Source organism: Gossypium hirsutum, chromosome A08, assembly GCF_007990345.1.
Source record: "Gossypium hirsutum isolate 1008001.06 chromosome A08, Gossypium_hirsutum_v2.1, whole genome shotgun sequence".
NCBI lineage: Eukaryota > Viridiplantae > Streptophyta > Magnoliopsida > Malvales > Malvaceae > Gossypium > Gossypium hirsutum.
The window spans coordinates 95,808,631-95,820,990 of NC_053431.1; the positions used below are offsets into that span (position 1 = coordinate 95,808,631).

A 12,360-nucleotide genomic window follows, 5' to 3' on the forward strand; every position below is an offset into this window, starting at 1 on the left:
TAATTTACACCATAAAACAATCAATACTTTAGGTTAATTCAAACATAATTATCTCTCTCTAGAAAAGTTGGCCAATGGGTGCTTTCATCTCTCTCTCTCATCAAGTGTACACACGAACACCTCTTTTGAACATATTTCTTTCAAACTATTTAAAAGCGACAATGATTCGAAGCAAAGATAAGATGGATCAACTCTAATTTACCCCTTCTTTTCATCATTATTTCAATAAATTGGGACTCCAAACTTTACTATAATAATAGTTAAATTGATTACAATTATGAGTGAACATGGTTTGTATATTTTCTACGAAGAAGCATATCAACAGCTAAAATCTTGTATATTGTCGGAAAAAAGCATATAATATAATATAATATCATATTTGCTTGGAGAGGAGGAAAAATAAATTGGATCCGTGGAGACCATGGTTGGCAAAGTCGAAAAACTCGAAATTCGCATTTGAATAATGGTGAAGACTACCTTTACCTATCCCAAAATATAATAGTGAAGACTAATCGACAAGGCTAAATACGTGCTGTTCAAGGAAAGCCTCCCACCAAAGATTTTCTATAAATTGGTTTTTAAACAGCTGAAACATAAAACGGAAGGCTATTTGGCCTCAAAGTTGGAATAACTGGACAAATTTCCAACTACCCTTTTGAAAATTTTGGTAGGTCTATTCTTCTTAATGTCTCTTTTCATTTTTTTTCCCCTTTAATCGTTGCAGAGTTGGGACTTAGGAAAGCATCCGGGTTCTGGGATTTTGGGTTATGTTCAAATGGTGGGTTTTGCTGATAGTTTATTCTTCACTTAGGAGTAAACCAATGATGATCGGTCGTCATTTTATATCGTCTCTTCTAACAAAACGAATCATGAAACCGGGTTTCCCTTTTAGTTGTACTTCAATGACAGAGAAGCCACCTTTTCTCTCTCTTTCTTCTGTTCATCTTCTCTCGGATCTCTATCCTCTGTTTGTTTTCCTTTTCTGCTCATGGTACACTCTTTATAGGTACTAAGTTTCTTTATAGTGTAATTGATTTGATTGCAACCGTATTTCCAAATTCTAAGATGGATGCTTTTCTGGGATTGAAACAGAATAGAAAAATTCTTTTATTTTTTATTTTTAAGCTGCTCATAGATTGAGAAACCCTTTGAATCCTGTTTCAGATCCTTAGCTAGTAGTACTTTACTAGCAAACAGTAGATTTTTTGTTCTTAATCTGGCTTTCTTGACCAATTCTTTCAATTGTTTTCCTGCATGCGCAGTACAACAAATAAACCTCATAGATTCTGAAGTTTTGGTGTTAAAAATCAAGGTAAAGTTTGGGAGCCCCCCCACCCCCACGATGGACTCTGAGAATGGATTTAATGATCCTACTGACCTGCATGAAGCCAGCACATCGAAAATCCAGGAAGATCCTGACAAAGTCTCCGGTTCCAACGGAGACAATCTAGAAAGTAAGAAGGTTGATGATGAGAAAACTAACACGGTTCCGTTCTACAAGCTGTTTGCATTTGCCGATTCAAGGGATACCTTGTTGATGATCGTCGGCACAATAGGCGCGGTCGGTAATGGTATATGTATGCCCCTTATGACTCTCCTGTTTGGGGATCTCATTGATGCTTTTGGTGAAAATCAAAATGACGACAGAGTGGTTGATGTTGTCTCCAGGGTACTATAACATGTAACATGAACTTGTATCAACACAATACGTGTGTGTGCCTTTTCTTTTTAAAAGATTCCATTATTTTGTTGAATTTTTTAAATGACTTGATTCTTGAAACATCATAGGTTGCTTTGAGATTCGTCTACCTGGCTGTAGGTGCAGGGGTGGCAGCCTTCCTTCGTAAGTAAATCTCTCATTTAAACCATGTATCTAATGTTTTATCCCATACTGATGTATTTAATGTGGTATGTTGTTCGCAGAGGTGACCTGTTGGATGGTCACAGGTGAGCGACAAGCAGCTCGAATAAGGGGATTGTACTTGAAAACCATATTGAGGCAAGATGTTGCTTTCTTTGATGTGGAAACCAACACGGGAGAGGTTGTTGGAAGAATGTCTGGGGACACAGTTCTCATACAGGATGCCATGGGTGAGAAGGTAATGTATATCTTGACTCTGCAATCGAAATCATCCTATATATACATGTTATCATGGAAATGTTTGCTTGTGGTTTGCAGGTTGGGAAGTTTATACAGTTGGTATCCACATTTATTGGAGGTTTTGTTATAGCCTTTGTGCAAGGATGGCTTCTTACCCTTGTCATGTTGTCTTCTATCCCTCCCATTGTAATATCTGGTGGAGTCATGGCCCTTATAGTATCCAAGATGGCATCCCGTGGACAAAATGCTTATGCTAAAGCTGCCTCTGTTGTTGAACAGACAATTGGTTCCATCAGAACTGTATGTTCTATACGAAGAATAGTTGTATTTTTGGTTTTCGATGGAAAAATACGACTAATTGTTCAATCTGATTCCAGGTTGCATCATTTACTGGTGAGAAGCAAGCCATAAGCAATTACAACAAGTTTCTCGGTGCTGCTTATACATCGGGAGTTCATGAAGGCTTTGTCGCCGGACTAGGCCTTGGCGTGCTTTTTCTAGTCATATTCTGCAGTTATTCTTTGGCTATATGGTTCGGTGCAAGGATGGTTTTGGACAGAGGGTACACCGGTGGTGATGTAATTAATGTGATTTTTGCTGTATTGACCGGTTCCATGTGAGTTAAACTATGAAACTTTTCCATCTTTACTTATTATATGCATGCTTCATAAGCTAAAGTCATTGTACTTATGGATGTTTCAGGTCCCTGGGGCAGGCATCCCCATGTGTGACAGCATTTGCAGCTGGTCAAGCAGCAGCGTTTAAGATGTTTGAGACCATTGAAAGGAAGCCAGAGATCGATTCTTATGACACAAGGGGGAAAGTATTGGAGGACATTCGTGGGGATATAGAACTAAGGGATGTTTATTTCAGTTACCCTGCTAGACCAGATGAGCAAATTTTCAGTGGCTTCTCTCTTTCTATTCAAAACGGCACAACAGTGGCTTTGGTTGGGCAAAGTGGAAGTGGGAAATCGACCGTGATAAGTCTCATTGAGAGATTTTATGATCCACATGCTGGTGAAGTTCTTATCGATGGCATTAACCTCAAGGAGTTTCAACTTAGATGGATCAGGGGAAAGATTGGTCTTGTTAGCCAGGAGCCTGTATTGTTCACATCAAGCATTAGGGACAACATTGCCTATGGAAAGGAAGGTGCCACCACTGAAGAGATACGGGCTGCAGCTGAGCTTGCAAATGCCTCTAAGTTCATCGATAAGCTGCCTCAGGTTTTAGTTTCCTGTCCATGTGGTATGATAACTTCTATAACCATATATGAATTGAGTTGTAAACTTACTTTGGAAGACTTTGAACTCCATATGCAGGGACTAGATACCATGGTTGGAGAGCATGGAACTCAGCTTTCTGGTGGACAAAAGCAAAGAGTGGCAATAGCAAGAGCGATTCTGAAGGACCCTCGGATTTTACTTCTAGACGAAGCCACGAGTGCACTAGATGCAGAATCTGAAAGAGTAGTTCAAGAAGCATTGGATAGGATAATGGGCAATAGGACAACTGTCATTGTTGCTCATCGTTTGAGTACCGTGAGAAATGCAGATATGATTGCTGTAATTCACCGAGGAAAGATGGTCGAAAAAGGTGTGTTAAAAGCATATCATTGCTGAACTCTATCTTAGTTTGGTCATTATTATCATCTTCCATAATTTTGCCAAGACGTAAAACAGCAATACATATAATATATAGCATGGAACAAGTTTGTAATGCTCTAAAGTTTGTTGGTAACATATAATTCATTCGAGCATTTTCTTAATGTTAATAACGTTTTTGCAAATTGAGCAGGTTCACATTCAGAACTACTCCAGGATCCTGAGGGAGCTTACTCTCAGCTTATCCGATTACAAGAAGTAAATAAAGAGTCGGAACAGGCAACGGAGTCATCTGACATTGCTTCAGAATCATTTAGACGTTCAAGCCTAAAAAAGTCATTGAAGCGCTCAATCAGTAGGGGATCATCTATGGGAAATAGCAACCGCCATTCATTCTCAGCATCTTTTGGTTTACCTACTGGAATGAATGCCGCCGGTCTTGCAATGGCAGACACAGAAAACCCTGCTGAACTACCATCAGAAAAAGCTCCAAAGGTTTCCATCCGCCGACTTGCTTACCTCAACAAGCCAGAGATTCCCGTTATCCTACTCGGAACTATAGCTGCAGCAGCCAACGGTGTAATATTTCCAATTTTTGGTATCCTAATTTCCAGTGTAATCGACGCATTCTTTAAACCACATGAATTGAGAGAAGATTCAAGGTTCTGGGCACTGATATTCTTGGCCCTTGGCGCGGCAGCATTTGTGGTATGTCCAGCACAAAATTACTTCTTTTCCATCGCTGGAAGTAAATTAATCCAACGAATCAGATCGATGTGTTTTGAGAAAGTGGTCCGCATGGAAGTTGGGTGGTTTGACGAACCAGAAAATTCAAGTGGTGCAATCGGTGCAAGGCTATCAGCAGATGCAGCCTCAATACGCGCCTTGGTTGGAGATGCACTAGCTCAGCTGGTTCAAAATACTTCATCTGCAATTTCTGGTTTAGTCATTGCTTTTGTTGCATGTTGGCAGTTGGCATTTATTGTCCTAGTACTACTCCCGCTTATTGCAATCAACGGATATATTCAAGTAAAATTCATGAAAGGATTTAGTGCAGATGTAAAGGTATGCTCAAAATCAAGGAATCAAATTTTACACCATGTGTTTAAGCATATTATTGATTTAGCTGTTAATATAAACTGCTGCAGTTGATGTATGAGGAGGCAAGCCAAGTTGCTAATGATGCAGTAGGGAGTATAAGAACTGTTGCATCCTTTTGCGCAGAGGAAAAGGTGATGCAGCTTTATAAGAAGAAATGTGAAGGCCCGATGAAAACTGGGATAAAGCAGGGTTTAATCAGTGGAACAGGATTCGGAGTTTCCTTCTTCTTTCTGTTTTCTGTTTATGCAACCAGTTTTTATGCAGGGGCTCAACTTGTTGAGCATGGTTATACAACATTCAGAGATGTTTTCCAAGTGAGTTTAACTGGAAACTGTGTATTGAGTTAATGATTATGCCCGTATGATGCTGAGATTAATATCTACTTTGCAGGTTTTCTTTGCTTTGACCATGGCAGCTATAGGAATTTCTCAATCGAGCTCCTTTGCTCCTGATTCTGGCAAAGCCAAGAGCGCTGCCGCTTCCATATTTGCGATTATTGATCGTGAGTCTAAGATAGACCCCAACGACGAGTCCGGGATGAAACTAGAAAACGTGAAGGGAGATATCGAACTTCATCATGTCAGCTTTAAGTATCCATTGAGGCCGGATATTCAAATTCTTCGAGACTTGAGCTTGTCTATTCGTTCCGGCAAGGTAACTGGTCCAAAAGCCATCCTCTTATTGGATGTTTTATCAACCTAATTCTTGGAAAAACTGAAATTAATGTAAATATTTGTTTTCAGACTGTTGCATTGGTTGGAGAAAGTGGGAGCGGGAAATCCACAGTAATCTCATTACTGCAGAGATTTTATGATCCCAATTCAGGACGTATCAGTCTCGATGGTGTCGACATCCAAAAGCTCCAATTGAAATGGCTGAGGCAACAAATGGGACTTGTGAGCCAAGAACCTGTTTTATTCAATGATACAATCCGTGCCAACATTGCATATGGAAAAGGAGGAAATGCAACCGAGGCAGAAATTTTAGCTGCATCAGAGTTGGCCAATGCTCACAAGTTCATTAGTTCACTACAACAGGTAAAACCATCACAAAAAAGCTTGTCTGATGTTACCAAATATGCCTGATTGGTTACTGATATAATTTTTTTCCCCTTCCAGGGTTACGATACGGTGGCAGGGGAGCGAGGAGTTCAGATGTCAGGAGGACAGAAGCAGCGCATAGCCATCGCACGTGCCATCGTTAAAAGTCCGCAGATACTGCTATTAGACGAGGCAACGAGTGCATTGGATGCTGAATCGGAGAGGGTGGTACAGGCTGCACTAGATAGAGTAGTGGTGAACCGAACAACGGTGGTGGTGGCTCATAGGCTATCCACAATCAAGAACGCGGACGTTATAGCCGTGGTTAAAAATGGGGTTGTTGTAGAGAAAGGAAAGCATGATACCTTGATCAACATCAAAGATGGTTTCTATGCTTCCTTAGTTGCACTTCATATGAGTGCTTCCACTGCATAAAACTTCTTTAATTATATATATAATTTTTTTTTGTTTTTTAGTTTTTGATATAATCATAAATTTCAGTAAATTTGTATTATTTTTTCTGTAACTCATCTAATTAATATGCATTTATAATCTATATTTTTATTTTCAATTATATTTTATCTAAATCTATACATAATAAAAACCAGCTGGACCCTTTAGGAGTTAATGGCTATTTTAGGTAATATAAAAAATTAATAGGGATATTTTAAGCATTAGAACATAATAAAAGAAATTTATGTATATTGTAAAAACGATAATTATTTTGCTTATAAATTTTAAATATTATTATTTTATTTAATGTCTATTTATATATTTTAAATATATATTTTCACCTACTTTTGGAGTCATTGAAATATACAGTGGTATTATTTTTTCCTCTTTTACTCGAGGAATTCATTGTGTTATTTTCGTCTGAGGAATTGAGCAATTCTGACATCTGGGGTCAACAATCCCACAAAATGTTCTTGAAAATATTTTAAGTTAACTGAATTGATAAATTTTATTTTATCATTTTAACTTGATTTTAAATTTTTTTTGAATCGAGTCAAGTGAGATAGAATTTGAATTGAATCGAATCAAATCTATTTGTTCGAGTTAAATTAAAAAAAATTGATTTTGATCTTTGTAACCACTGTTACCTACCATAATTAAATTTGTTATTAACTTTCATCTCCTCATTATTTATTTATTAATATTTTATATATGGGTTAGCGTCTTTACTTGCTTAGTTCCTTCAATTATCTTCTAATTCTCATCATCATTTATTTTGAAATTAAAAATATAATTTTTTAATAAAAATTATTTTAAAAATAAAATGTGAAATTGATACCAACAGAAATTTTTAACACGAATATTTTATGGCATCATCAATAATTCAATTTTAATAGAAATTAATAATGATTCAGCATGATTAAACAATTCAATAATATAAGGAATACAAAATATGAAATTTAATTCAATAATAGAAATAATAGACATAAATTTGAAAAAAAAAGAAGCTTTTGGGGTTCGAGGGAAATAAAAGTTTTGGGGGAAAACAAAAGTAAAAATGTTTTGGGGGGAAAATAAAAGAAAAAAAAATGTTTTGGAGGTTTGGGGAAGTAAATTTTTTTATGGGAAAGTAAAAAGGAAAAAAGTTTTGGAAATTAGGAGAAGAAAATTAAAAGAGTTTAACATTTGGTTTATTCAATTATTTGAATTCGAAAAAAATCGAGTTAATTTGATTAATTCGATTCAAATAATTCAAAATTCGGATTTTTTTAAAAAAGTTCGAGTCGAGTTAAATTTTACTCACCCCTATATTAATTCGAGTCAAGTTATATTATTGTATATTTAATGTTTTGTTTTCATTGTTTTTTAAAGACATTGTTAATCAAATGATTATCATTAATATCAAATTAATTATTTTTACATAAGGTGAAAATAGTTATATTTTATTATTGGAGTCAAATTTATGGTTAGTAATTGTTTTTGAAACCAGGTTGGTTATTCTTTATATAATATTTTTAGTTTCTAGTTTAAGTAAAGATGATACAAAAATATTTTAACAATTTTAATATTATTTTAATTTAATTTATAGGAAAAGAAAATTTAAAAAAAGAAGGTTCGAAAAAATAGGCAGAAAGAAGAAAGGCAAGAACCCAAAAGTCAGTCATTGATAGATTTTCAATTATTGCATATTTAATTAATTTGATTACATATTTAATTTTTTGCATATTTGTTTAATTTTTCAATTATTGGTATTGAAATGTTTTTGAAATACTATTCAAAAAGACATGAATTAATAGAATAAAAATAATATATTTTTTAAATTTTAAAAAATAAAATTAGTAGAGTATATATTTTTATAATTTAAAATAAGCATATATCTCCCTCCTAACTAGATATCAGGGGTAAATTATATAGTGCCAAATAAATTAATATATATCTTTTAAATATTTGTTTTTGGGTAAATACAGAAAATTTGAATAACTTCAAAAAGAACATGTTGAAACAAATATTTAATTCATTTAGTAATGTGAACATATAATTCAGGGAGAAATAACAAATACTTGTCATACGTGGTGAATGACAAGCTCCATCAACACAACAAAGGCTTTAGCCTCAGCATAAATAGAGCATTATGACACGTTAACAATTAGTAGGCTTTAGACTTATCATAAATAGAACATTATGACATGTTAACAATTGACATTGTCACAACTCAAGTACAATATTTCTGGAGTAATTGCAAGTACTTAATACAATAAGGAAATTAGCCCTGAATGGTCCAAAACAATAGGCAAAAATGGGCGAAAGAATCGAGTATCCACCAAATTAGAGGTGATGGCGATAAAACCATTTTTAAAATCACTTGTAAAAGCAAAACTAAAAAAATGCGTTATAAGAGTAGACATAAAATTTTAAAAGCGAAGACTTATTAAATAATGAAAAAACAAAAACTATATATAAAACTTAAGATAATACGGATCTAAGTCGACTAGAGAAATCATTTATTATTCTAAAATACTCTCAAAACAAAAATAGATTAAGAAATCAATGAAGAGTCATCCATTTTTCAAGAGAAACTATTGATTATTGGTGGAGTTTCAGTGACAATAGGCATTGTTATTTGTTCGACAAAATAAGAAAGACTTATTTATTAGAATTGCAAGAATCCTTTTTTTGAAGACTAGGGTCAATTTTTGGGGTGGTGGGTACCCATCAACTAAATTCATCTTAATTCATTAAAAATAAATTTAAGTTATTAAATTTATCAACTCAACACTCGCTGTCTTATTACATTAAAAAGTGAATTTTTAATCTAAATAATTTTATATATTAAATGCAACCATCGCAAAAGTCTCAGCCAAAAAGGATCTAAATTATCAGATGATTATCATTTTTTTTTTCAATTAGTGATCTCTTTTTCTGTTTTTTCCTTTTATGTTTTCAAATTGTTAGTTTTATTTTTTTTAAACTTCTAAAAATCAAGTGTCGAAATCATTTTTTGAAAACGGGGATTGACTTGGTTTTGAAAACAAATAAATGCGAGAGTCGCCACTAATCTTTTTTATGAGGTGTGATTGGGTCACTTTGTGATTTGATTGTTTTAATAAAATGTTTTGTTTAATTAAAAAATTGACTTTGGTCTACAAAATTCGAGAAAACAAGTTCAGAAGTCGGTTACGTACGAGAAAGGATTAGCACCCTCGTCACGCACAAAATTGGCACCTAATCGATTAATTGATGTCTTAATGTCGAAACATGAAAATTCGTAAGAATTTAAAAATACAATCCTCCTTTTATTAATGTTAATTTTACAAAAATGCTTGAATAAATCGAAGCGAATGCTAAAGACCCTCTTATCCCGAAGTAATAAAATGTCACATCCAGTACATTAGGACACAACAGTTTAAAACCTCGAGAATAAGCTTGCCTTTTGATTTTCAAAACTCATGTATTTTAGAAGGATATTCGATTATTTAGGTTAAACGAGAAAAATCGAAACCCAGTAAATTAGGACACGATTTCTCGAATTTCCAAAAAATGAAATATTGCCTTATTAAAAAAAACTTTCCTTTTGAATAATAACGAGCATGACACTTAACGGTGTGCATTATTTATTTGGAGTAAAATAAAACGACCTGTTATGGATATATAAAAAACGTGACTTTTGAAGTAATTTTGATGAAACAAAGTGAAATGATAATGTCGAACATGGCATAATAATTTGTGAATAAAAATATTACAATAATGAATCACAAGGACATGAAGATATGAATAAACGAATTATAAAACATATAATGACAATAATCACACAACACATGTTATTTTATATTTCAGCATTAGTAATCAAAGAAAAAATGAAGTGAATGATATGAAACACTTTAAAATAAATAATAAGACAATTTAAAAATGAATAATATGTGAAAAACAACTTTAAAATAGATACTATATATAAAAAAATTTTAAGAAAATAGTATAAAACAAGTTAAAATCATTGATATATATAAAACAATAAAATAGTATATAGAGCAAACTCAAATCAAATAATTTATGAAACATTTTAAAATAATATGAAGAAATTTAACCTAAATAATATATGAAAAATAAATTTAAAATAAATAATATAATATATATATAAACAATTTAATATAAGTAATATATTTGAACTCCTAAAACAAATGATAATAAAGAGGTTTACAATACATAATAAAAGAATTTAAAGTAATTAGCATATAAAATAGTACGAATAAATGACATATAGGAAATTTAGAATAAATATTATATATATATAATAGTGTAAAATAACAAAGTATATATAAAAACTCCAAAATAATAATATGTATGATAGTTTAAAATAAATAATACATATAAAAATTAAAAAGAATAATAGTATTAAAATTGTAAAATAAACTTAAAACACATAATAAAAAATGATTTAAAATAAATAATATATGAAAACAAACTTAAAATAAATAAAACTAAAACAGTTCCTAAAAAAAACTGAATAAATAAATAAATAATAAAAGGATTAAAACCAAACTGATTAAGGGCTAAATTGAGACAAAAATGGAATTAGAGATAAAAACTATAACAAAATAAAAATACAAGGTCAAAAATAAAAGCGCGCAAGGTTTGGGGGCTAAACGGGCAAAAAGCCCAACCCCTGGACACTGTCCATCACCCTGAGCATCCACGCGTCAAGGACCATAGTGAAAATCCAGCAAATTTACGTGGCCAAATTTAAAAATAAAAGAAAAATAAACAAAAGGATTAAATTAAAATAATAAAAAATACGAAAGGACTGCGGTCGTAAATACTAAATTTAATGAAAACGCGCGGATCCCTCCTGGAGCGGGTCGGGTTTCGCGCGGGTCACCTTAAACGGCGCTGTTTTGGCGCTGGTGACCTTGGTACAAAACGACGTTGTTTTGCATAACCTATATAAGTAAAAAATTTTAACTAAAAATCATTTTAAAACCCCTTGTTAAAAAAAAACCTAAAAAGCTTTGTTTTCTCTCTCAACTCGCCCTCTACTCCAACCATGGCCTGGTCTTGGCTCCGTCAGGCCACTGCCGCATCGGTCGCTAGTTGTCGGCGTCGGTGCCGCCGCCTACGGTGGCCAACGAAGATAAAAAAGTCCCTTTTTCAAGATCTCGACCCCCTGAACTCAGATCCGGCCTCAAAACGTCCAAAAAAGACGAGAGAAAAACCCCTTTTCTCCTACAACCTCCGATGAGTTCTCTTTTTTTTCTTTGTATTTTAAAATAGAATAAAATAAAACAAAAAAAGATAAAAAAGATAGATAGAAACCTTTTGAATCTCCTTGGGTTCAACTTTTTTTTTCAAGCTTTTCTTTTTTTTTTATTCAAAAAAAATCCCCCCTTTTACATTGGTTTCTAGTGGCTTTATAGCCGATTACAAAAAGTCATTGTCACTATTTGTTTTCTATTGTTTCTGCTCTGTTCGCTTCTGCTTTGCGTGCTTCTCTTTCGTTTTGCAGGTAGGGTCGGAGTAGGTGGGCAGAGGCGATGGGACGGGGCGTCTCTTCGGGCGCGGAACGCACTAACACCACGTGAAGAGCGGCGCACATAAGGGTTAGGGGGGTAGAGTTCTTTGTGTTTTGTTTAGGTGTTGGGCTAGTTGGGCTTTAGGGTTTCTTAACTTTTGGGTTTGTAATTGGGTTTTAATTTGGGCTATTTAATATGTAAATTGGACTGTTTGTTTATTGTTTATTGGGCCCGAGCAAATTTCGGCATTCACAGCTGTCCTCTTTGCTCATTGTCGTGCAATGGGAATAAAGTAAAGACTTTAAAAAGAGGCCAAATTTGCCTGGTTTTGACCTCTTGGTATCTTCTCTTATTTAGATAGCTTCATTCCAATCCACTGTATCCTCAGGGGTATAGGAACTGTTGCTTTGATCTATTCCACTGCAACTACTCGTAGCTTTAACCGGTTCCACTGCAACTTCACGGAGATGAGGTTTGTGGCTTTAAATTATAGCTTGATCTGCTCCATTGTAACTTCAAGGAGATAAGATCTGCTTTCTTTCAGTCTGCTCCACT

General features: G+C 33.9%; 1 protein-coding gene across 3 annotated transcripts; it reads left to right on the forward strand.

The window, feature by feature from the left end:
* Positions 1-276: 276 nt before the first annotated feature.
* On the forward strand, positions 277-6,404 carry LOC107897158 (ABC transporter B family member 4). Of its 3 annotated transcripts, none has more exons than XM_016822510.2 (13): positions 277-667; positions 1,263-1,669; positions 1,789-1,843; positions 1,924-2,099; positions 2,180-2,401; positions 2,479-2,717; positions 2,804-3,329; positions 3,426-3,699; positions 3,901-4,772; positions 4,856-5,122; positions 5,199-5,462; positions 5,552-5,845; positions 5,927-6,404. In XM_016822510.2, the coding sequence occupies exons 2-13, from the start codon at positions 1,343-1,345 to the stop codon at positions 6,281-6,283; spliced, it is 3,873 nt and encodes a 1,290-aa protein (XP_016677999.2). In that variant the 5' UTR covers positions 277-667; positions 1,263-1,342; the 3' UTR covers positions 6,284-6,404. The 3 variants fall into 3 exon arrangements, with proteins under 3 accessions (XP_016677999.2, XP_016678000.2, XP_040930521.1); XM_016822511.2 differs by having other exon boundaries at positions 658-1,006; XM_041074587.1 differs by lacking the exons at positions 277-667; positions 1,263-1,669 and adding an exon at positions 1,694-1,711.
* The last annotated feature ends 5,956 nt before the right edge of the window (positions 6,405-12,360 follow it).